The sequence below is a fragment of the Pan troglodytes genome, chromosome X (assembly GCF_028858775.2).
Source record: "Pan troglodytes isolate AG18354 chromosome X, NHGRI_mPanTro3-v2.0_pri, whole genome shotgun sequence".
Classification (NCBI taxonomy): Eukaryota; Metazoa; Chordata; class Mammalia; order Primates; family Hominidae; genus Pan; species Pan troglodytes.
The window spans coordinates 116,575,097-116,595,983 of NC_072421.2; the positions used below are offsets into that span (position 1 = coordinate 116,575,097).

A 20,887-nucleotide genomic window follows, 5' to 3' on the forward strand; every position below is an offset into this window, starting at 1 on the left:
CGAGGCGGGCGGATCACGATGTCAGGAGATTGAGACCAACCTGGCTAACACAGTGAAACCCCATCTCTACTAAAAATACAAAAAAATTAGCTGGGCATGGTGGCGGGCGCCTGTAGTCCCAGCTACTCGAGAGGCTGAGGCAGGAGAATGGTGTGAACCCGGGAGGTGGAGCTTGCAGTGAGCCGAGATCGCGCCACTGCACTCCAGCCTGGGCGACAAAGTGAGACTCTGTCTCAAAAAAAAAAAAAAAAAAATGGTGGTACAAAGAGGAGTATGTGTCCTATGGAAGGCAGGAAACCTACTTAGTGATAGTAATTACATAATAGTCTTGATATTGCTTCTGGACCTTGCAGAACCTAAAATGTTTCCTCTCTGCCCTTTACAGAAGAAGTTTCCCCAATCCAGGGTGCCTCCACATTGGATCACTATAGTGCTGCTAATAATCGTAAAATTAAAAGGACAGGACTTGTGTGGACCTAAAGGCTAGCCCTGGACACTAAGGCCTCAAAGAAAAGGTAGAGTTCTGGATTCTGAGTTGTCCTAGAGCTTAAGGGCCTTGATATTCATTGGACGCAGAGCATGTCAATCTGATGTTTTCAGCAAATGAGCTTAGAGCTCACTGAGAGCCCCTCCTTGACCCTTCCTGTCCCGCCCTCTGTCACTTACCAACCCGAATCTTTCCCGCCTTGTCTAAGTCCTCTCAGGCCAACCTCAGCGGGAGGCTCCTGGGATCGGCTCCCTGCCCTTCCCACCTTAGGGTGTCCTCAGAGACAGACTTTTATTCCCTCAGTAAGGAGACAGACTCTTATTCTCTCAGCAGCCCAGCCCCTCACCTCCCCTCGGCCACAGCCACGTCAGTGGCCACCGTCTTCACCGTCGTCACCTCAGCCTAGTCGCCACTCCAGTTGAGGCACTGACTGGCGTCATGTCTGCCACAGGGGATCAAGACCCGATCCAAGAGGACCAGGAGGCTCCAGTGAGCCAGGAGGGAGCGCAGGCCGAGGCCGGAGGTGACCGGGAGGGCGGTGACTCTGGCCCCGACAGTGGCAACACTGTGGCCGGAGTCGCAGGGCCCATGAGAGGCCTCGGGGAGGAGGAGGGTGAGCAGGCGGCAGGCTTGGCCGCAGCCCCCGGGGGTGGGAACGCCGAGGAAGACTCAGAGATCAGGATAGTAGTGGAGATGGTGGAGGAGGAGGAGGAGGAGGAGGAGGAAGAGGAGGAGGAGGAGGAAGAGAGGAACGAGGCGGACAACTTCGACTTGGTCGCGGCCGCCCGTCGCTACCCCTTAAGAGGCTTTCGCATGGAGTTTCTGGACATGGTCCACTCCCTTCTCCTCCGCATCTATCACAACGACCACATCCTGATCAGGATGCGTGGCGGCCGCCTGATGCGGAGGCGCCGCACTGCGGCGCCCAGTGGCTCAGAAGAGCCCCGGCTGTTGCTGGTGCATGAGAGGCTGGGCGTGGGGGCCGCGGGTCCTGAGGGCGAGGGCCTGGGCCTGCTCCAGGAGGCCGCGTTGGTCCCAGAGCCTGAGGTGCCAGCAGACCTGGCCGAGATGGCCAGGGAGCCTGCAGAAGAGCCCGCAGAGGAGGCCTCAGAGAAGCCCACAGAGGAGGCCGCAGAGGAGGAGCTTGCAGAGGAGGCCGCAGAGGAACCGGCCAAAGAGGAACCGGCTGCAGAGGAGGAGTCCGCAGAGGAACCGGCCACAGAGGAGGCTGCTGCCCCTGAGGGTGAGGAACGGGCTATCTGCAGTGGCGGGGAGACAGGGACCCGTGCACCCAAGGGTTCCAGGCAGGGCCGCGGTGTGCGCACAACTGGTGAAGCAAGTGGTGAAGTGGGGGTCGGGCCTCGGGTGGTGAAGTGGGGGTCAGGGCCCTCCTGAAACTTAAGGCCAAATGTGTACCAATGAGTCGAAGCCCAATTCTCTAACGACATCTATGATTTTTGAGAAAACATGCCGCCCTCTACCAACCTGTGTTTGATAGAAGATCTGAGATCATCAATGCCATTTGGGGGGCCCACAGATGAATGGCCAGGTAGATAGGGGTTCAGGAGGGAGCTCGGCAGGAAACAAGGGACAACGGAAAGAAAAGAACAGGCAAATGGCAGGCATCCTTTTTTGTTCATGGCTTTTCAAAGTGTAAAGATTCTTAGAAAGTTGATCCCCAAATGATGAAGTGATACAGGGGCCCTTGGTAAAAATGAAACATTCAGGGGGGTGAGGAACCAATGAGCTTCACCATAGAATTTGTCTTTTGAGGCAACAAATATTTTCCCAGCAAAGTTCTGATCAAAACACTTAGAATGAGATCAGACACCATGATTCTGATCTCTTCTCCAAAGAACTAGAAATAATCAGCAGCTTTGGGTGGGAGATTTACTGGAAAAAAGGGAAATAGTGTCACTGTGGAAATGATCAAGCAGCAGCAACGTGAGGGCCATGGAACTGTTGTGAAAACCAGTAGGAAGGTGCCCAGCTATTCCTTTCTTAGTTAAGTCTATCCTCCTGCTTCTCCTGAGGGTGGAGTACTGGGTGCCGCTGCTGGTTATAAATTGGGCTATATTTTCTGTGAATGTCTGGTCCCAACATCTGTATTATTCTTCACTAAAGAAGTCACTAAATATCAGCATGAAAAGTGGGATGAAGAGGCCCAAGATGCTGCAGGCAAGGAAGAGAAAGAAGAGAAAGAGAAGGATGCTGAAAACAAGGTGAAGAACTCCAAAGGGACCTAGACGCAGCAGAGGGGAAGCTGAGAAAATCCAGGTATCGGTGTATAGCTTTGAGAATCACTCAACTATTCCTGGCATTTACCTGTTGCTGACAGTTTTATTTTAAAATAAAATTCCCAGTAAATTAATTAAGAAAAAGTTTTAGTTTAAAAATTCAATTTAGCTTACTTAAAATATTACTAGAATATTCATGTACGTAGTAATATGAACTGCAGTGTGTTCTGAAATACACTTCATGGCTACTCATTTGTTCATGTTGAGGTCTTTTGTCCTCTAGCTGCAGGACTACTAACAAGTGGCAAATGTATCAGACCTACTACCTAAGATCAATATTTGTGTAGAAAACAGTTGCCAGACGCAGCATCTAACTTGCTTGGGCCACACATTGGTTGGGACTTCATTACTTAGCCACAGAAATGCAGGCTCCCATAGTAACTAGGAGACAACTCAATGCCTTTTACAAAGTGACTACTAACAAATAGCAAAAAGCTAAGAATTTCAAGTAGGACCACATTTAATGACTAATACCTAAATATTTGTTTAGCTATATATCTTTGTATTTTATGTGACAAATGAAAAGAATGTGTGTAATTAAGTCTTAAGGCATATCTGTCTTTGAGTATATTTAAATGGTTAACATTTTTTCTTTTTGCATTTTCACAGCTGTATTATTTCATAACAGCTTCTTTCCCATATGGTAGATATGGAAACCAAGGGTCTGGGAGAGTAAGGGAGTATCATTTGTGGAACTAGCACAGGCTTTTAAAGCTTGAGAGATTTATTTAAATCCCAGAATTGCCTCTCATGTAAAAACAACAACAAGCTTTTCTGGTGCTAGGGAGACAAGGTTGGTGTGATCATTTGACTGGAACCATCAGTTTCACAAGCACCCTGATATCCAAGCTTGCGAGTTACAAAAGGAAAAGGTGTTCTTCTCTACTTGTTTAAGATATAGCACACAAATGTTGCAGATATACACAGAGCTGGCCATTTTCTTCTATTTAGAAAGTCACTGGTGCTGGTTAACGTACCATTGTTTATTTTTTTCTCATTTCATTCTGTAGTTGGGAAGAATAGAAAGAAGATGAAGAAAGAAGACTCTGTTGTTCATTGTTTTTATTTTATTTTATTCAGATGCCTGTGAGAATTTTAACACATATCATTCCAAAGTTCATTACCTTAAAAGTGATATCTAGTGACATCTAACTTTTATCTTTCACAAATGTATTTGACAGTGTTTGTTCAAGTTAGAAATAAAAGTTTGTTTTAAATGAATAAATTGAAACATGGGGAGATTTTTCAATAAATAATTCTGACTCAAATCTCTCTTTTACCTCTTTGTTTTGGCCCACCATACCTTCATTGAAAGGTATTACTTTCCACCATTTAGTAAGACTGTTTTAAATTCTTTTACTGCAGCCAAAAGTCAATTAAAATGTCAAGTTTAAAACCATTTTTGCAAAGAGAGAGATGGGGCTCAAGTCTTTAGAGCTGTACTGTCTACTACCTTAGTCACTAGTAACGTTGTGGCTGCTGAGCACTTGTAATATGGCTAGTCTGTTTGATATGTGCTGTAAGTGTGAAAATAATATTGCATATCTTACTAATGATTTTCATACTGATTACATGTTGAGATGATAATACTTGAATTAAAATGAAATATTAAAGTTTTTGTTGGTTTCTTTTTATTTTCAAATGTGGCTACTAGAACATTTAGAATTACCCATGTAGATCACATTACATGTCTATTGGACAATACTGCTCTAGAGCATGGTTTTGAAGAAAACTTCATGGATGGCCCAGGTTGCCTGGAAGCCACATGGTATTGCTGAGCTTGGGCCCAGACTTTGATTTGGAGCAGTGGTTCTCAAAGTTTGGTCCCCAAACAGCATCATCAGCATTACCTGGGAATTCTCAGACTCCACCCAAGACCTATGGAATCCGAAAATCTGGGGTGGGGGTCAGCAATCTGTGTTTTAACAGGCCCCCCAGGGGCTTCTGATGAACACTAAGGTTTGAGAACCAGTGGTTTCAAGCAACAGAGGAAGAAGCTGAGCACCTCCTGTCGAGCCAGGGTTAATTCACTGGCTCGGGGCTGTTTCAGGTAAACTGAAAGGGACAGCAAGGGATGGGCTGGGGAGGAGACTAGAATTCACAGGGGCTGAGGCCTAGAGAGGAAAAATGCATAAAGGAAAAAGTCGGGTCCAAAAGGATACAAACATGATACCATGCATATGACTTCTAAGAAAACATACAAATGATCACCATAAATTGATTATGGGTACATATAGAGAGACTAAAAGATGTGCTTGTAAGAGATGCATACAAGTGTAGCATACAGAAAGGTGTGCATTCGAAAGAAGCACATTTGAGATGGTGGTTACCTCTCAGGGAAAGAAAGGGAGGGGCATTCTAGCAGAGAAGGCTCCACAGCAGGCAGCAACTATATTTGTAATGTTACATTTCTTAAGCTGAATAGTAGATATATTGATGTTTATAGTAACATTTTCTACAATTTTGTGTAGGTCTGAAATATTTCTAAAGCAGGAGGAGGAAGGGGAGCAGTTCTTCCCACACCACTGGGGCAGGACTTACAGGAGTCTGAGAATTCTAGAACCCAACCTGGCCTTTGAGGTCATTATGAAGGTACATTTGTCATGGAAGGAGATAAACCATTAAATAAAACATGCTGTATTCGTTTATTTAAACATTTCAAATATTTAGACATATGGTATGTGGATCCCAAGTTGAACTCTTGTTCTAAACCCTGAAAATGTTACAGGTGAGCCAGGCTCATTATCTGGCCTATAACCCCTTTCCCTTCCTCCCTCCATGCCACTTTGTTACCTGAGCACAGTAGGGCCCCTTGCTTCTGAAAAGCGCTTGTTGCAGTAGCCCATCTTGCTATCGGACTTGGACTTTGTCCCTGACCCAGGCTACAGTGCAACCACCAATCACCTTGTCTCTTCTGCTCGTCCCCCAACCACACCCCCTCTTTATTCTCCAGGTGTCCAAACGCAAAACCTCTTCAATGGCCCTTCTCCCCCATACCAAATATCAATGCTCACCTGAAAGCCATCAGCTTGGTCAGGCACACCTGCGTGGACGCCCCTTATTCTCAGCACCACCTTTTAAGAACATTTTACTTTGGCCGGGCGCAGTGGCTCACGCCTGTAATCCCAGCACTTTGGGAGGCCGTTAGACGAGCAGATCACAAGGTCAGGAGATCGAGACCATCCTGGCTAACACGGTGAAACCCCATCTCTACTAAAACTACAAAAAAAATTAACCGGGCGTGGTGGTGGGCGCCTGTAGTCCCAGCTACTCGGGAGGCTGAGGCAGGAGAAAGGCGTGAACCTGCGAGTTGGAGCTTGCAGTAAGCCGAGATCGCGCCACTGCACTCCAGCCTGGGCGACAGAGTGAGACTCCGTCTCAAAAAAAAAAGAACATTTTACTTCTCTGACAACCTTCAGCTCTGAGTTGTCAATATCCTATTTGATTTCCCGCCCCATGTCACAGACAGAGATGGACTACAGAATAGGCTTTATTGAATTTATTTGCTTTGCATATATCTTAAATCAAAAAAGTTAAAGAAGTAGAAAAGTTGTCAGAATATGCCTTTAGGCATTTAAAAAGAACTTAATCTCTTCATTTAAAAACAGAACTTTGTTGTTAACTGTGGAAAAGAAATTGTTATTGGAGAGTTCTCAGAGTGAGAATAGCTGAATACAGGTTCACTGTGAAAAAAAGGAAGGGAGGTGTAACAGCTGTGTTGTTAACTGTGGAAAAGAAATTGTTATTGGAGAGTTCTCAGAGTGAGAATAACTGAATACAGGTTCACTGTAAGAAAGGGAAGGGAGGTGTAACAGCTAATCTACCAGGAGTACCCAGATAAAGGGCATCTACCTTAATATACTGTTCACTATGGGAATACAAAGGAAATAAAATTCACTCAATCAAAATAGCATTATCAAAATGGCAAAGGCACAGTATCAGGAAAAATAGATGTTATATAGAGAAAATGCAAAATTTAGCATGTAATTGTACTGTGTCACATTATACCAGCATCAGCAAAACCCAGCACCAAGTGTTTAGCTCTGACACCTCACTACCTCTCTGGATTTTTTTGCATGGGGCAGCACCCCACTCAGAATATAAAGGCACAGTCAGATGTCCAGGCCTGCATTTCTGTTTAACCAAAGCAGCACAGTGTAACAGAGGCAGACACAGTGATAACTACTCAGAAGTCACTTCTGGGTCTCCTAGAAAAATGAGCTAGGTTTACTGCCCAGACATCCAAAGGGAGCTCTCCCTTAGTGTTTGGTGGGTTTGGGGGATGGAATGAAGAGAAAGACAGAGAAAGGAAGATTTAACTAACTTCTAGTGAACCTAGATGAGATTCTAGGGTGGTCTGCATCTCAGAAAGCCAGCCAATTAAGGAACTGGCTCTGGGGGTAAAGGTGCCTACATCTTCATCCTCAGCCGAGGAGTTATTAATGGAGGCTGTGCTACAAAAGAAAAAGACCGCGTGGCAAGATGGGAAGGGAGGCATCAACATTTGCTGGGCCACTTGCCCCCTCCCCTCACAGCTGACCATCCCTCTCATCCTCTTTCTCACTCTCCCTTTTTGGTCTTCCCTCTTCTCCGTGGCTGGGGGATGAGTGGGTCACTGGAAGGTAGGGTCTCTCCAGCCTAGTAACTTTTGAGGTGTGTGCCTCTAGGAATGAGAGTGGGGAAAAGCTGATTTACTCACTTAAAGCTTCCAGGTAGCAGAAAGTTCATTTCTCTGTGGCTTTGGGATTGCACTCTTGCTTTGGGCTAAAACCTTGTGAAGCAAAGACAGCTGAGGGGAAAGGACAAGAAGCTACATGGAGTTCTCCACCTTAATGCTGGAACCAGAGAGGAAGGAGCTCCAGTGGCTCCAGATGTGCATCAAGGCAGTAAGCTTGCCATCTGCCTGATGGAAAGTACAGCTTTTGGCATCTGTAGAACTCTAATTTCAATAGGGTCTTCAGTGCTTAACAGGATATACGTGATAGGCAGTGATTTCTGTGCGATCAGAGAGGGTCACAGTAGTATTGGGACAAGAAGCAAAACATTGATGGACTAACCCTCCAGAGGAGTAAGATAATTCCCAAGAAGCATTCTGCATCATAGGGAGGTGCTCGCTGCAGCCAGGCCTGTGACAGGTCGACGTGGGGTATGTCCAAAGAGGGAGCTTTGTGTAAGTGCTCTGCATGTTACTATCACCCAAGGAGAAAGCATCAGGGGCCCCCAGGGACACAGGGAAGATGTTTCAAGGGGTGATAGGCTGATTGGAGAACTGGCTGTGCAGAAATTTTCTTGGAGACCCAGAATTTTCACTTCCACCGCCTCTTTTAGGATCCCTTGCAAAGCTTAGAGCAACAACCAAATAATTGCGGCATCTATCTAGGCTCATAAAACCTAAAGGCCAATCTTTAGGTCAAATCATCTGAATGTTTCCATTAGAATTACTTTATTTGGTTGAGGGAAATGACAATTTTCTAGTTGCTCCAACAAAATGTTTTTGCTTTCTCCCTTCTAAAGCACATTGTCCAAAGTTAAAGATTTTGCAATTTTACAGCAGTGCAAATGTTTTCGATAGTTTTAATAGAGGAAATGCTGGGTTTCTGGGTGCTGGCAGTGACTACATGGAAGGTTAAGCATTCATGGCATTTATTTCATTCAAATAATTATGTTTTAATTTGCATTTCTAAGGCTATTTTGCTTAATAAATTCTTATTTTGCTTAATAAATTCTTAGTTTGCTTAATACTTATTTTGCTTAATACAAGTGGTCACAGTAAAAAGATCACTACATAGAATTAATACAGCTATTAGCAATTATCATTTAAAATGCTGATGCTTGGCCGGGCGCGGTGGCTCACGCCTGTAATCCCAGCTTTTGGGAGGCCGAGGCGGGTGGATCACGAGGTCAGGAGATCAAGACCATCCTGGCCAACATGGTGAAACCCCGTCTCTACTAAAAATACGAAAACAAAATTAGCCGGGCGTGATGGCGGGCGCCTGTAGTCCCAGCTAGTCGGGAGACTGAGGCGGAAGAGTGGCGTGAACCCGGGAGGCGGAGCTTGCAGTGAGCGGAGATCGCGCCACTGCACTCCAGTCTGGGTAACAGAGCGAGACTCCGTCTCAAAAAAAAAAAAAAAAAAAAAAAAAAACTAAATAAAATAAATGCTGATGCTCCACACAAGAGCTCTTTATTGCGTGATTTCTGCCATGTGGCTCCATGCTTTGGCTTTCTTCCTGGCCAGTGAGAACCAGACAGGCTCAACTGGCTCAACTGGGTTCTGGAACTTGGCTGGGAGAGTTGAAGATCGTTTGGTTTCTTTTTCCATGGCAGGAACTTGCAGTATCTTCTGACCTTCAAATCCAACTGGAACCACAGCAAATAATACACAAGCAATAAGGAACCCCAGAGATATTGGGGTATGTTGTTTATGGAATGCCATATAATGTTTCCTCCTTTCAGGTTTCCTCTGATCCCCCTGCTCTAGTGCTTTCTAAACCCTTCTCCCTTTGGTGCCAGACTTCTAAAAGTTAGGACCTGTGTGATGCCATGGGTAGTAAGTCAAAGGGGTAAAATCAACTTGGCTATGGCCACAGGGCCCTGGGCATGGGAAGGCCTGGGAGGTAATACTTATGGCTGTAACTGCCAATCTTCAGGTGGTTATTACTGGATTGTCTTACATCTTTGAACTGAGACCAGAGGGAAACATATTGTATCTACTTAGTTTCTAAAATTTCAAATAAGGTAATGTTATTTGTGTTTGCCAATCCACGATTTCATGTGAAATGAATTGATTGATGACTTAATAGATGCACCCAGTAAAAGTTGATGATAAATAATATTGTACCAACCCAACTACCCCAGCCAAGGAGACTACCTCCCTATTCCTAATTCCACTCCCTCCCTCATCCTGCTTATGGTCAATTGACTTAGTGACTTAGAATCAACCAGTGGTTCTCAATCCTGGCTACACTTTAGAATCACCTAGGGCTCTTTTAAAAACACGAAAGCCCATGCCGTTTCCTGAAGCAAATGAATTAGAATCTCTAAGGATGGAGCCAGGACCATCTGTAATTTTTTAAAAAGCTCACCAGGTGATTCTGATGCACAGTGACAGTTGTGATTCACTTGATAGGAGTATAGTGCCCATGAGGCCATTAAAAGCTGTGAGCAAGTCAACTGCTGCTATTTCATGGCCAGAAAATGGGTTCCTGAATTCCTGGTCTAATTTCTTCATGAGCGGGATTAAGGGAGAGGACAAAGATGGTTCAATAAAAATCCATCATCCACTCCCCTGCTCCTGCTGAAAAAATTCTTCTAGCACACAATTCTTTCTGGTGAGATCACATTCTATTATATCCCAGCAGAGTATTCCTCTCAGCTGTCAACATTTCCTCACCACTTACACAGCCCTGCTCAGAATACAGAGAAGCTTAAACAAGCCTTCTAAATAATTAAAAACAATTGAATACCATTGGGCCTTTAGAGTGAATTATTTTCAACAGTTTCATTGGAGATGTAGAAAGTGAGAAAATACCGCTTTGCTATGAACTGGAAAGTGACTTGGTACTTTCCTCTTGCATACCCAGCCAGAAGAATGTTTCAGTGAGTGACCACAGTTTTGTGCCTAGACAGCTTCTTTGATGAGGCAAAAGACTGGAAGACCCTCTGAAAGTTATACACTGGACTTGTATTAGTCAAAATAATTAGATTTTCCTAAAATAAGCTAATATTTGTATCTAATTAAAGAGCCACGCGAGAAATCATTAAGCTGACTTAAGGTAAGAGACAAGTATTATCTGAGCTTGAAATTGCAAAAGTTTTACAACATTCTGTCGGGGCTGTTTTTTGAGAGGTCAGAATGTATGCTTTTACCTGATTTTGTAGGCTTAGGTGGCTTCATCTGTGCTGTCTTCTCCTGTTTATGGACACTGGAAGTGAACATCTTTTTAGGTTGGTTTTCATTTGCAGAGCCAGCTCCCTTTAATACAAAAATGAAAACAGAAAGCTTGTAAGTTCTGACATTAAAATGGCAGATTGCTTATTCAGAGGACCATAGAGTGCAAGCCCTGTCCTGGGTACTATGAGTTTAACAGTATCCAAAAGGAAAGAGATTAGAGATATAGAGATAGATAAGGAGAGAAATAGCATTGAGCCTTTTGGCTTAAAATTTAGGTTCACAAAACCTAAGCTGGCTCAAGTTTACCACCTTTCAGACCAGAAAGAAAGAGCTGTCTAATTTTACAAATAGTGAAAGCAGGTTAACAAGATAATTATTTAACTTGAGAACAACCTTTTCCTTAGCACTTTACCAGCACTTAACAGCAAGCTAACAGAACATGGTAGTTGCAAACAAATCTGATCAATTCACTGAAGTGAGTTCCATAAGATTTCTACTTTTCAAAACTAGCTGACATATGACTTGAAGCATTTCTCACATTAGAAAGTAATATAACTGTAGGTCTTTCCAAAATTCTGCAGTTTATTCTTTTCAAATTAACCTCTTCATAATTGGTCTAAATTAATGAGTTTATATACACTAATGTATCCCTCCTGACAAAAGCTTTAACCAGGCTGAGAGCAGTGGCCTATAATCCCAACACTTTGTGAGGCTCAGGCAGGAGGATCACTTGAGCCCAGGAGTTCAAGACCAGCCTGGGCAACACAGTGAGACCCATCTCTACAAAAAATTTAAAAAATTAGCTGGGCATGGTGGCGCACACCTATAGTGCCTATAGTCGCAGCTACTATGGCGGGGATGAAGGGGAAGGATCGTTTGAGCCTGGGAGGTTGACACTACAGTGAGCTGTGATTGCACCACTGCACTCCAGCCAGGAAGACAGAGTGAGAACCTGTCTCAAAAAAAAAAAAAAAAAAAAAAAAAGCTTTAATAAAGGTGGGCTTTACCCCTCTATGTTCCTGTCCCCATGTAAATACTAATGATGAAAAAGAAAAGACCTTTAAAGCAAAGAGTTAAACACCTCCTCACACAGTCCTTCAACAAATTTAGTAAGCACTTAAAAGTATAGGAGCTTAGACATATCTCTTGATATATGAATTTGGTATGTTTCCTTGAGTCAGTTTTCTGCAGGTTTGATAAGAGGGGAGAAAGGCATCATCCCATCATCTCTTATCCACATGTGGTAGTTAGCCTAGTTTACCACATCACATTTTATAACTTACAGGTAGGTGCCACACCAAACCAAATCAATATGTAGAAATCCAAACATCAAACACAGAAAGGGAACTTGTTGTGTACTGATACAGAAAAGTGCCCAGAAATAAAATGTTAAATGAAAAAAACAGTATTTAAGTTTGATTCCATTTATAAATATATATATACATATTGATAGGTATAAAATATCTGTAAAGATAGTCACTCAACTCTTACCCCAGTGGTTACCTTTAGGTATTTTTTTAAGCTATGAGGATGCAAAGGCATAAGAATGATACAATGGACTTTGGGGACTCTGAGGGAAAGGGTGGGAAGGGGATGAGGGATAAAATACTATCAACTGGGTTACAGTGCACCAAAATCTCACAAATCACCACCAGATAACTTACTCATGTAAACAAATACCACCTGTTCCCCCCAAACCTATGGAAATAAAAAATTAAAAATAAAACAAAATGACTTACTCCTTATTTCTCAACCAATTTCGTGGAGCCTTGCTTTAGAATATTGAGGGCAGGATTTGTTTTGCAGATTCTCTCTATGTTCATGACTTTGCACAACACCCCCCACACACACACTTTTGAGACAGGGTCTCACTCTGTCACCCAGGCTAGAGTGTAGTGGCGTGATCTTGACTCACTACAGCCTCCATGCCTGGGCTCCAAGTGATCCTCCCACCTCAGCTTCCTGAGTAGCTGGGATGTCAGCACATGACACCACACCCAGCTGTGTTTTTGTACTTTTAGTAAAGATGGAGTTTCAGCATGTTGCCTAAGTTGGTCTTGAACTCCTGAGCTCAAGCAATCCACCTGCCTTGGCCTCCTAGAGTGCTGGGATTATAAACAAGAGCCACCGCACCTGGCCTGCACAAACCCTTTAAGAGCATAAAAGCAGGGCACGTTTGTATAAATACAAAGCAAGTCTTTTTCCCTGAAGAGTCCTCCTGCCTTGATTAATGTTCCCAAAGAGAGGGGGAGCTGCATGTTGGCAAAGTTCCCAATAGAAACCTAATCAGTGATTCCAGCAACCTTTTTGGAGTGTTTTATTGGCTACCCCAGGTCCTACCCCATATTTAGGCTCCTTAGTCTCAGCATCGGCTCCAGCACTGCTCTTAGTTTTCAGCTCTTTCACAGGAATGTGGGCCTTGAAACTCCTCTGCTTCTGCTTTGCCATAGTTATCCAAACTGGCTCTGAGACAGCATAATCTGACTGTTGACCAGCAGGCTTTCCTGAGAAAGAAATGAAAGGAGTTAGAACTGAAGCAAGGCAGGCAGGGTCTTGAGCCTGGTTGGGGCTTACCCACAATAATATCCCAAATGGGACCCTTGTTAATTGCCAAAGGAAAATAAACAGATATCAACCAGAGAAGGCCCCCCTTTTTTGGGCCCTCCCTATAGCTTGGCAAGGCAGGAGTTCCTTGGGTAGTAAAGAAGCTGTACTTAAAAGTGGGCATACTGTCCCTTTACTGGACCCTTCCCTTGTCCATCCCTCGTGCCATCTGCAAATCAGAGTAGGACAATGCTTGCCAGGTGGGCTGGGAAAATCCCAAGGATGCCAGAGGCTCAGGCCATTGATGCCATTCCTCTAACTCCTAGAAAAATCTTAGAGTATTTGTTACTTCATAGTCCCTCGCACAAGTGTGTGGTTACATAAGTGTGGTTACAGGAATATAAAAGATTTTTCCAAGGATGGAGTGTGAAGGTCCAAAGGTTTTGGGAGACATTCGTGCCCAAAAGATCGCCTAGCTCTAAATTCTTAGATATTTCAGATGAGCGAAGAGACATTTATGGCAAATTAAGATTTCAGGCTGAGAGACCGAACATAGTGCTCTACGAATGAGTTGGCTTTAAAAATCCACATGGTGTTAGGGAGGGGCTTAATACATGTAAAAGTATTTTGAGAAAAGCATAAAATTCCATCCAAATGTAAGGTGTGCAGAGGGTGAGGAAGAGGGAATTGGGAAATGGTCATGTGTCTACTATGGAATGTAGATGGATGTCCAGAGGGGGATCCCATTGGGAAAGGGAAGGCTCAAAATTAACTACCTCCAAATCTATTAAATCTAGAATGGGGCACTATTTTGCTCCCAAACTCATAAACCAGCCCTATCAAAGCCACAATTCAGTAAAAGACTAGAATAGACTTTAATGCCCATTCAAGGCTTTGCTTTCCAGTTGTTTCCACTTGATATCTGCTTGCCATCTGGAGAGATAAAAGCCTTACCTGGGGTCTTGCAAGCAGGTTGCTTCTTGGCCATGCTTTCAGATTTGGGCCTGCTCTGTTGCTTATCTGCAACGTAAGATATTTTGGTGAGGTTCCCTGCAGCATCCAGGAGCCCCTGGGAAGTGCTTCTGATTTTATGTCCCCTGCCTACAGAGGATGAAATTGGGCCCGAGGGCACTGAAGCAAGCTGGGTGAAGTTATCTTGTTTCTCACTCTTATACTTCTGCGAGGGAGGGGCTCTTTTCAGTCGAACTCCAAAAAGCTTTTCAACATCATCCTGATTGGATAGGTTTGCATGCTGGTTATTATTACCATCACCACTCTCAAGATCTTCTTTCTTAGAGTAAATGCCCCCAGAAGTGGATGTTTGCCTGACAGGAGCAATGGTGAACTTCCCAGGTTTGGTAGCAGGGGCTGGAATGCTCTTTATGGGGTTTTTGGAACCTTGGCTGAATTTCTTGGTTTTGATTGCAAAAGCTTCATCTCTTCCTAGGAACCAGTTGTCAGAATTGCTCTCAAAAACAGATCGCCTAGCAGCAGCATTCACAGAACTTGAATGAACCTGTTGCTGGAAAGGACTACTTGAAGGCAGGTGCTTCTCACCACTGCTCTGCTTTACAGGTACATTCACTGGGCCCTTTGATGACATCTGTGGCTGGAATTTAGACCTATCTGAGGCTTGGGAAGAATGTTTGGGAGGCAGCTGCTTTTTAGAATTCCTCCACTCTTTAGGAGAACTGGCAGAAACAGAGGAGACTTTTTGCTCATACTCAGGTTTCCTCAAGGCCTGGGAAAGCTGCCTGGGAGACAGCTGCTCTTTAAAACTGCTGCACTTCCCAGGAGCTCTCTCTGAATAAGAGAAAACTTTCTGTGGGTCTTCAGGCCTCCCCAAGGACTGTAAAGGGTGCTTCATAGGTAGCATCTTTGAAGAAATGCCTCCCTTAGGATTAGCACTCCCTGAATCTGAGAAAACTTGGTGCTTGACTTCAGGCTTTGATAAAGATTTGGAAGGAAGATTGGGAGGCAGAGGTGCCACATCACTGCCCCTCTTAAGAGCAGAGCTCTCTGAAAAGATTTGCTGTGCCATAAATTTCACGAATGACTGGGTCGGACGCCTGGGAATCCGTGATTTGTTAGAAGTGCCTTCAACAGCCATTTTCTCTAGTCGTGAGGTCATTTCCTGAACTTTAGACCTCTTTAAGAACTGGGTAGCATATTGGGGAGGCAATGGACTCCCAGAAATGTCTGCCTCAATAGCAGCCCGCTCGAAATTTGAGGACAGTTGCTGGACTTTATTTCCCACCGTCAGCTGGGAAAGATGTCTGGGAAGCAGCTGCTCCTTAGAAATATCCTCTTCAACAGTAGTGCTTTCTGGATGTGCAGAGAGTTGATACAGTTCCTCAAATTTAGGGGTCACCCATGGCTGGGAAGTGTATTTGGAAGGTGTTGGTGCCACAGGACTGCTCCATTCTGCAGAAGTAGTCATTGAGTCCAGGAACTTAGGCCTCTCCGAGGGCTGGGAAAGGCATCTGGGAGGCAGCGGTTCCACATAAGTGCCTTCCTCAACAGCTGTGCTTTCAGAGATTTGCCGGATTTGAGGATCTGTCAAGGACTGAGGAGAATATCTGGGGAGTAGTGGCTCCACAGAAATGACTCTCTCAACAGCAATGTCCTCTGAACCTGAGAACATGTTTTGTTGAACTTTAGGATTCATCAAGGGCTGGCAAAGAAGTTTAGGAGGCAGAGGCTTCATAGAAATGCTCTCTTCAACAGCCAAGCTCTTTGGAGATGACGAAACTTCTTGCTCCACTTTAGGGTTCACCCATGGCTGGAAAGGGTGTCTTGGAGGGATTGGCTCCACGGAATCGCTCTGTTTTATAGAAGTGCCCACTGAACTGGTGGGGACTTGTTGCTGAAGAGTAGGATTCATAATGGGCTGAGAAGGGCATCTGGAAGGCAGCTGCTGCATAAAATCATTCTGCTCTTCAGGAGTATTATTTGAAGCAGAGGAGACTTCTTGTTGGTTTTTGGGCTTTCCCAAGGCCTGAGCAGGGTGTCTGAGAGGCAGGTCTTCCTCTGAGCTGCTGCAATCATCAGAAGTGTTGTACTTTTCAACATAACTGCTTGATTCTGTGAAGACTTCTTCATCTTCAGGCTCCTCTAAAGCCTGGGAGAGGCATCTGAGGTCCAGCTCCTCCTCAGAGCTGCTCAAGTCCTCAAGAAAACTTTTTGATTCTGAGAAGACTTCTTGTTCATCTTCAAACTTCCCCAAGGACTGGGAAGAGTGACCATGAGCCAGTTCTTCAGAACCATCCCCCTCCTCAGGAATATTCTCTGAATCTGAGGAGACTTCTTCAGCATCAGGCTTCCTTGAGGACTGAAAAAGGCTTCTGGGAGGCAGAGTCTTGGCATAAACATCTCCTTTGGCTGTAGTACTTGTCATACCCAAAACACTTGCTGTAAAGGTCTGGTGAACATTTCCAGAAGGCTTTTCTTTGCAGATAGTTTGAACATCCTGGGCTGACTCCATTTTGGATTGGGCCTTTTGTAAATCAAAGCTGAAAGCTTCTTGATCTTCTAACTGGATATGAGAAGGATTCATAAACACCTGAGCCTCTGCTGCTACTGAGAGAATGGCCTCCTCTTGGGTTGTAGAAAGGCTTTCCACCATCAGTGAGAGAGAAGCTCTGGCTTCTGTCTTCTCAGCTCCAGAAGCTGCATCTTCATGGTATGGTTGTGGATCACTAACCATGGAATTGTCCATGTTTTCAGGTATGGGCTGTGCTGCTGATGCTTTTCTGGATCCGAAATCTATGCCAGCATTTCTCCTTCCCATGTCATCTTTATCTGAAAGCAACCCCTGAGGGGTAGTGGTTTCTGGTTGTGAAGTTGTAGGCTGCTCCATGTTGTCCTTCTCTAAGGACAAGTGTGAGAAAGGGACATTCCTGGCAGTCTTATTGGTAGGTGAAGACCCAGCTCTATCGCCCAGGCCATACCCTTCACTGGATTGTTTAAGGCTTCTTCCTTTGAATTCACACCCACTCAATCCTGAAACACTTGCTCCTTTTCTTCTCCATCTTCTTCCATATGCTGCTGACATTGGATAGCCCTGACTCCGAGAAGCATCAGTGTTTGGAGCCTGGTCTGTTGTCTTCTTATCATACATCTCAGTTTTGTTGTTCTGTTTCTGGCTTGAGGAATCTGCACCAAACAGAAATAAGGAAAGGAGAAATATGTGTGACTTTGACTTCCTAAAATAAGAATACTGTGCCCTGGTCCAGTGGTACCTATTTGCTACTGAATTTCCTAGTATGAGGAAGCAGCTATTTGGAAGACAGAGGGCAACATGGTCACTATTAGGTTTCTGCAGTTGGACATTTTTAAGCCAAAGAGAAATCCTAGTTCTAGAAACTGACTCCAGGTTTGGCTTATCACCTTTTTACCAATAGTCTGGTCCACCATTCAGTGTGAGACACATCAGAAGGCAAATTTTGAACCTGTAACAATGACTACCTGTGGGGAAACTGACTGGGGAAGGAGGAATTGAATTTTTTACTTTCTAATTAGCACTTCTATTTTCTACATAATATTTATCTGAACTACCTGAAATTTCATGTCATGTGCATGTATTGCTTTTTTTTTTTTTTTTTTTTGAGACGGAATCTCGTTCTGTCGCCCAGGCTGGAGTGAAATTGAAAATTAAATTGAAAATTAATTATGGTTCTATTTTACACTCTACCCAAAGACAAATTTCACACTTTGAATTCATACGTCATACCAGGCTGCAGTGGCGCGATCTCGGCTCACTGCAACCTCTGACTCCTGGGTTCAAGCAATTCTCCTGCCTCAGCCTCCTGAGTAGCTGGGATTACAGACACATGCCACCACGTCCAGATAACTTTTGTATTTTTAGTAGAGACGGGGTTTCCCCATGTTGGTCAGGCCGGTCTGGAACTCCTGACCTTGTGATCCACCTGCCTCGGCCTCCCAAAGTGCTGGGATTACAGGCATGAGCCACCGTGCTTGGCCATGTTGCTTTTTTTTTTTTAAGAAGGGGTCAATAGGAGTTATCTGGGAGGCAAGATTATGGCCCCCTTTTCTTCTTTTTTTCTACCCTCTTACATTAAAACAATCCTAGTTGTTTTTATTTCCAAGATGCAGATTGGAGGCATTGTTAGCATGTCTCTCCCACTTGGAAAGACAAATAGCATGTAGATATTCATGCTGCGAGCTTTTTCCAAGAAGCAACACAGGAACTTAACAGAAAGAGTGAAAGAAACCACAGACCCTTTGAAAGAAGTGATGGGCAGCAGCCTACACTGTGAACCAGATGGAAAACTCCCCATAGGAGACAGTGAACCTGCGCACACACCCAGCACATCACTACTACAATCAGCATCTGAGAAAGCCATCACACAAAGATACTCTGCAACCAAGGAACTCATACAGAGTCTTCAAAACTGAAAGCACCCAGAGCTGAAGCCAGGTGACAATAAACTATAATAATCCATTAAAAAGTGGGCAAAGGACATGAATAAACAATTCTCAAAAGAAGATATACAAATGGACAACAAACATATGAAAAATGCTCAATGTCACTAATCACGAGGGAAATGCAAATTGAAACACAACGCGATATCATCTTACCTCAGCCAGAATGGCCATTATTACAAAGTCAAAAAACAATAGATGTTGGGATGAATGTGATAAAAAGAGCATACTTATACACCGCTGCTGGGAATGTAAATTAGTGCAACCTCTGTGGAAAACAGTATGGAAATTTCCCAAAGAACTAAAAATAGATCTATGATTCAATCCAGCAATCCCACTACTGAGTATCTACCCAAAGGAAAAGAAGTCATTATATCAAAAAGACACCTGCACACATATGTTTATTGAAGCACAATTCACAATTGCAAGGATATGGAATCAACCTAAGTGCCCATCAACCTATGAGTAGATAAAGAAAATGTCAAGCACATGCTAGTAGTTGTACAGATTACTCCTCTCCTTTCTTCTAGTACTTTTCTAAGGAACTCACTTTGATCCCCAGATGGAAGGGTCCCTCGCTGCCTTTCTTCCCTCACTATCTGCTGCATCCCTAGCTCCATCTAGGGGTTTCATACCCAGCATACGGCGCTGAGAATAGCTGACTGTGCTCCAAACCACTTTCATGATATGGAAAATCAACTAAAGAAAATGTGATACTACTCAGGCATAACAAAGAATGAAATAATGTCTTTTGTAGCAACCTGGATGAAACTGGAGGCCAATATTCTAAGTGAAGTAACCCAGGAATCGAAAACCAAATACCACATGTTCTCCCTTATAAATGGGAGCTAAGCTATGGGTATGCAAAGGCATACAGAGTGGTATATTAGACACTGAAGACTCAGAAAGTGGGAAGGGTAGGAGGGGGTGAGGAATGAAAAACTACATAATGGGTACAATGTACATTACTGTAATGACAGGTGCACTAAAATCCTAGACTTCACCACTATACAATTCATCTGTGTAACCAAAAACCACTTGTACCCCTAAAGCTATTGAAATAAAAACATTTTTTTAAACCGATCATATGTAATACACATGCAAAGAAATTCTTGGAATGCCTTAAGAATTGCATTGGTCCACAGGCTTCAGGTCAAGCACAAGGTAGTAGTTGTACAGATTACTCCTCTCCTTTCTTCTAGTTCTAAGGAACTCACTTTGATCCCCAGATGGAAGGGCCCCTTGTGCCTTTCTTCCCTCACTATCTGCTGCATCCTTAGCTCCATCCAGTAGTTTCATATCCAGCATACAGCGCTGATAATAGCTGACTATGCTCCAAACCACTTCCATGATATGGAAAATCAACTAAAGTATCTGCCACCATGGATACTGACTCAGTTCTATCCTCTGTGTGTAAAAAGAGACAACTATTAAAAAATAAAGCTCAAAGGCTGGGTGCAGTGGCTCACGCCTGCAATCCCAGCACTTTGGGAGGCCAAGGTGGGCAGATCACAAGGTCAGGAGATCGAGATCATCCTGGCTAACACGGTGAAACCCCCTCTCTACTAAAAATACAAAAAATTAGCCAAGCGTGGCGGCGGGCGCCTGTAGTCCCAGCTACTAGGGAGGCTGAGGCAGGAGAATTGCTTGAACTAGGGAGGTGGAGGTTGCAGTGAGCCGAGATCACGCCACTGCACTCCAGCCTGGGTGACAGAGTGAGACTCTGTCTTAAATAAATAAATAAATAAATAAATAAATAAATAAATAAATAAATAAAAATAAAGCTCAAAAAGACAAAAGAGTACTCATTTAATCTTCCTTTTTCTTTTTTTTTTCTGGAGGGTTTTGTGGTTTTCTTAGTATTCATGGGAAAACGTGTTTAGGAATGTCCTGTCTTTGAACCCACATGTGAAATCCTTTGTGGCAAAAACGTAACATAACTGTTCAACTTAATTTGAGGAACTGGAATTTTTTTTATCAAATACTACTAGAAATCAGCTTGCCATCAACTGGAGCCAACATCCACATATGCACCCACATAAACACACAGAGAGATTTTCACTCTGGTGATATTTGTTGTTTGGGGATTTGATAGGTGTTGGCTGCCAAGGACATCTGTCTGCAGCTGCATAAACCCTCTTTGTCCAAGGATGTGGGCAATAGTATCATTATTAACACAGACATTTTCTCTCTACAGGAAGAGAAAGGCAACTTTAAAAA

At 43.8% G+C, this 20,887-nt stretch overlaps 2 protein-coding genes across 2 annotated transcripts in view; one reads left to right on the forward strand and one right to left on the reverse strand.

Moving 5' to 3' along the window:
- Positions 1–675: 675 nt before the first annotated feature.
- Positions 676–4,400, forward strand: CT47C1 (cancer/testis antigen family 47 member C1). Its single transcript, XM_016944124.3, has 3 exons — positions 676–1,730; positions 2,612–2,764; positions 3,795–4,400. The coding sequence occupies exons 1-2, from the start codon at positions 926–928 to the stop codon at positions 2,731–2,733; spliced, it is 927 nt and encodes a 308-aa protein (XP_016799613.2). The 5' UTR covers positions 676–925; the 3' UTR covers positions 2,734–2,764; positions 3,795–4,400.
- A 1,868-nt stretch (positions 4,401–6,268) lies between these two features.
- KIAA1210 overlaps positions 6,269–20,887 on the reverse strand; it is a 49,166-nt gene continuing 34,547 nt past the window's right edge. The window contains exons 9-12 of the mRNA XM_009439563.5: positions 14,177–17,377; positions 13,019–13,182; positions 10,654–10,759; positions 6,269–9,144 (exon numbers count right to left, since the gene is read on the reverse strand). Coding sequence (XP_009437838.2) covers positions 8,969–9,144; positions 10,654–10,759; positions 13,019–13,182; positions 14,177–17,377 — 3,647 coding nt within the window. The 3' untranslated portion in view covers positions 6,269–8,968. The remainder of the gene's footprint in view (positions 9,145–10,653; positions 10,760–13,018; positions 13,183–14,176; positions 17,378–20,887) is intronic.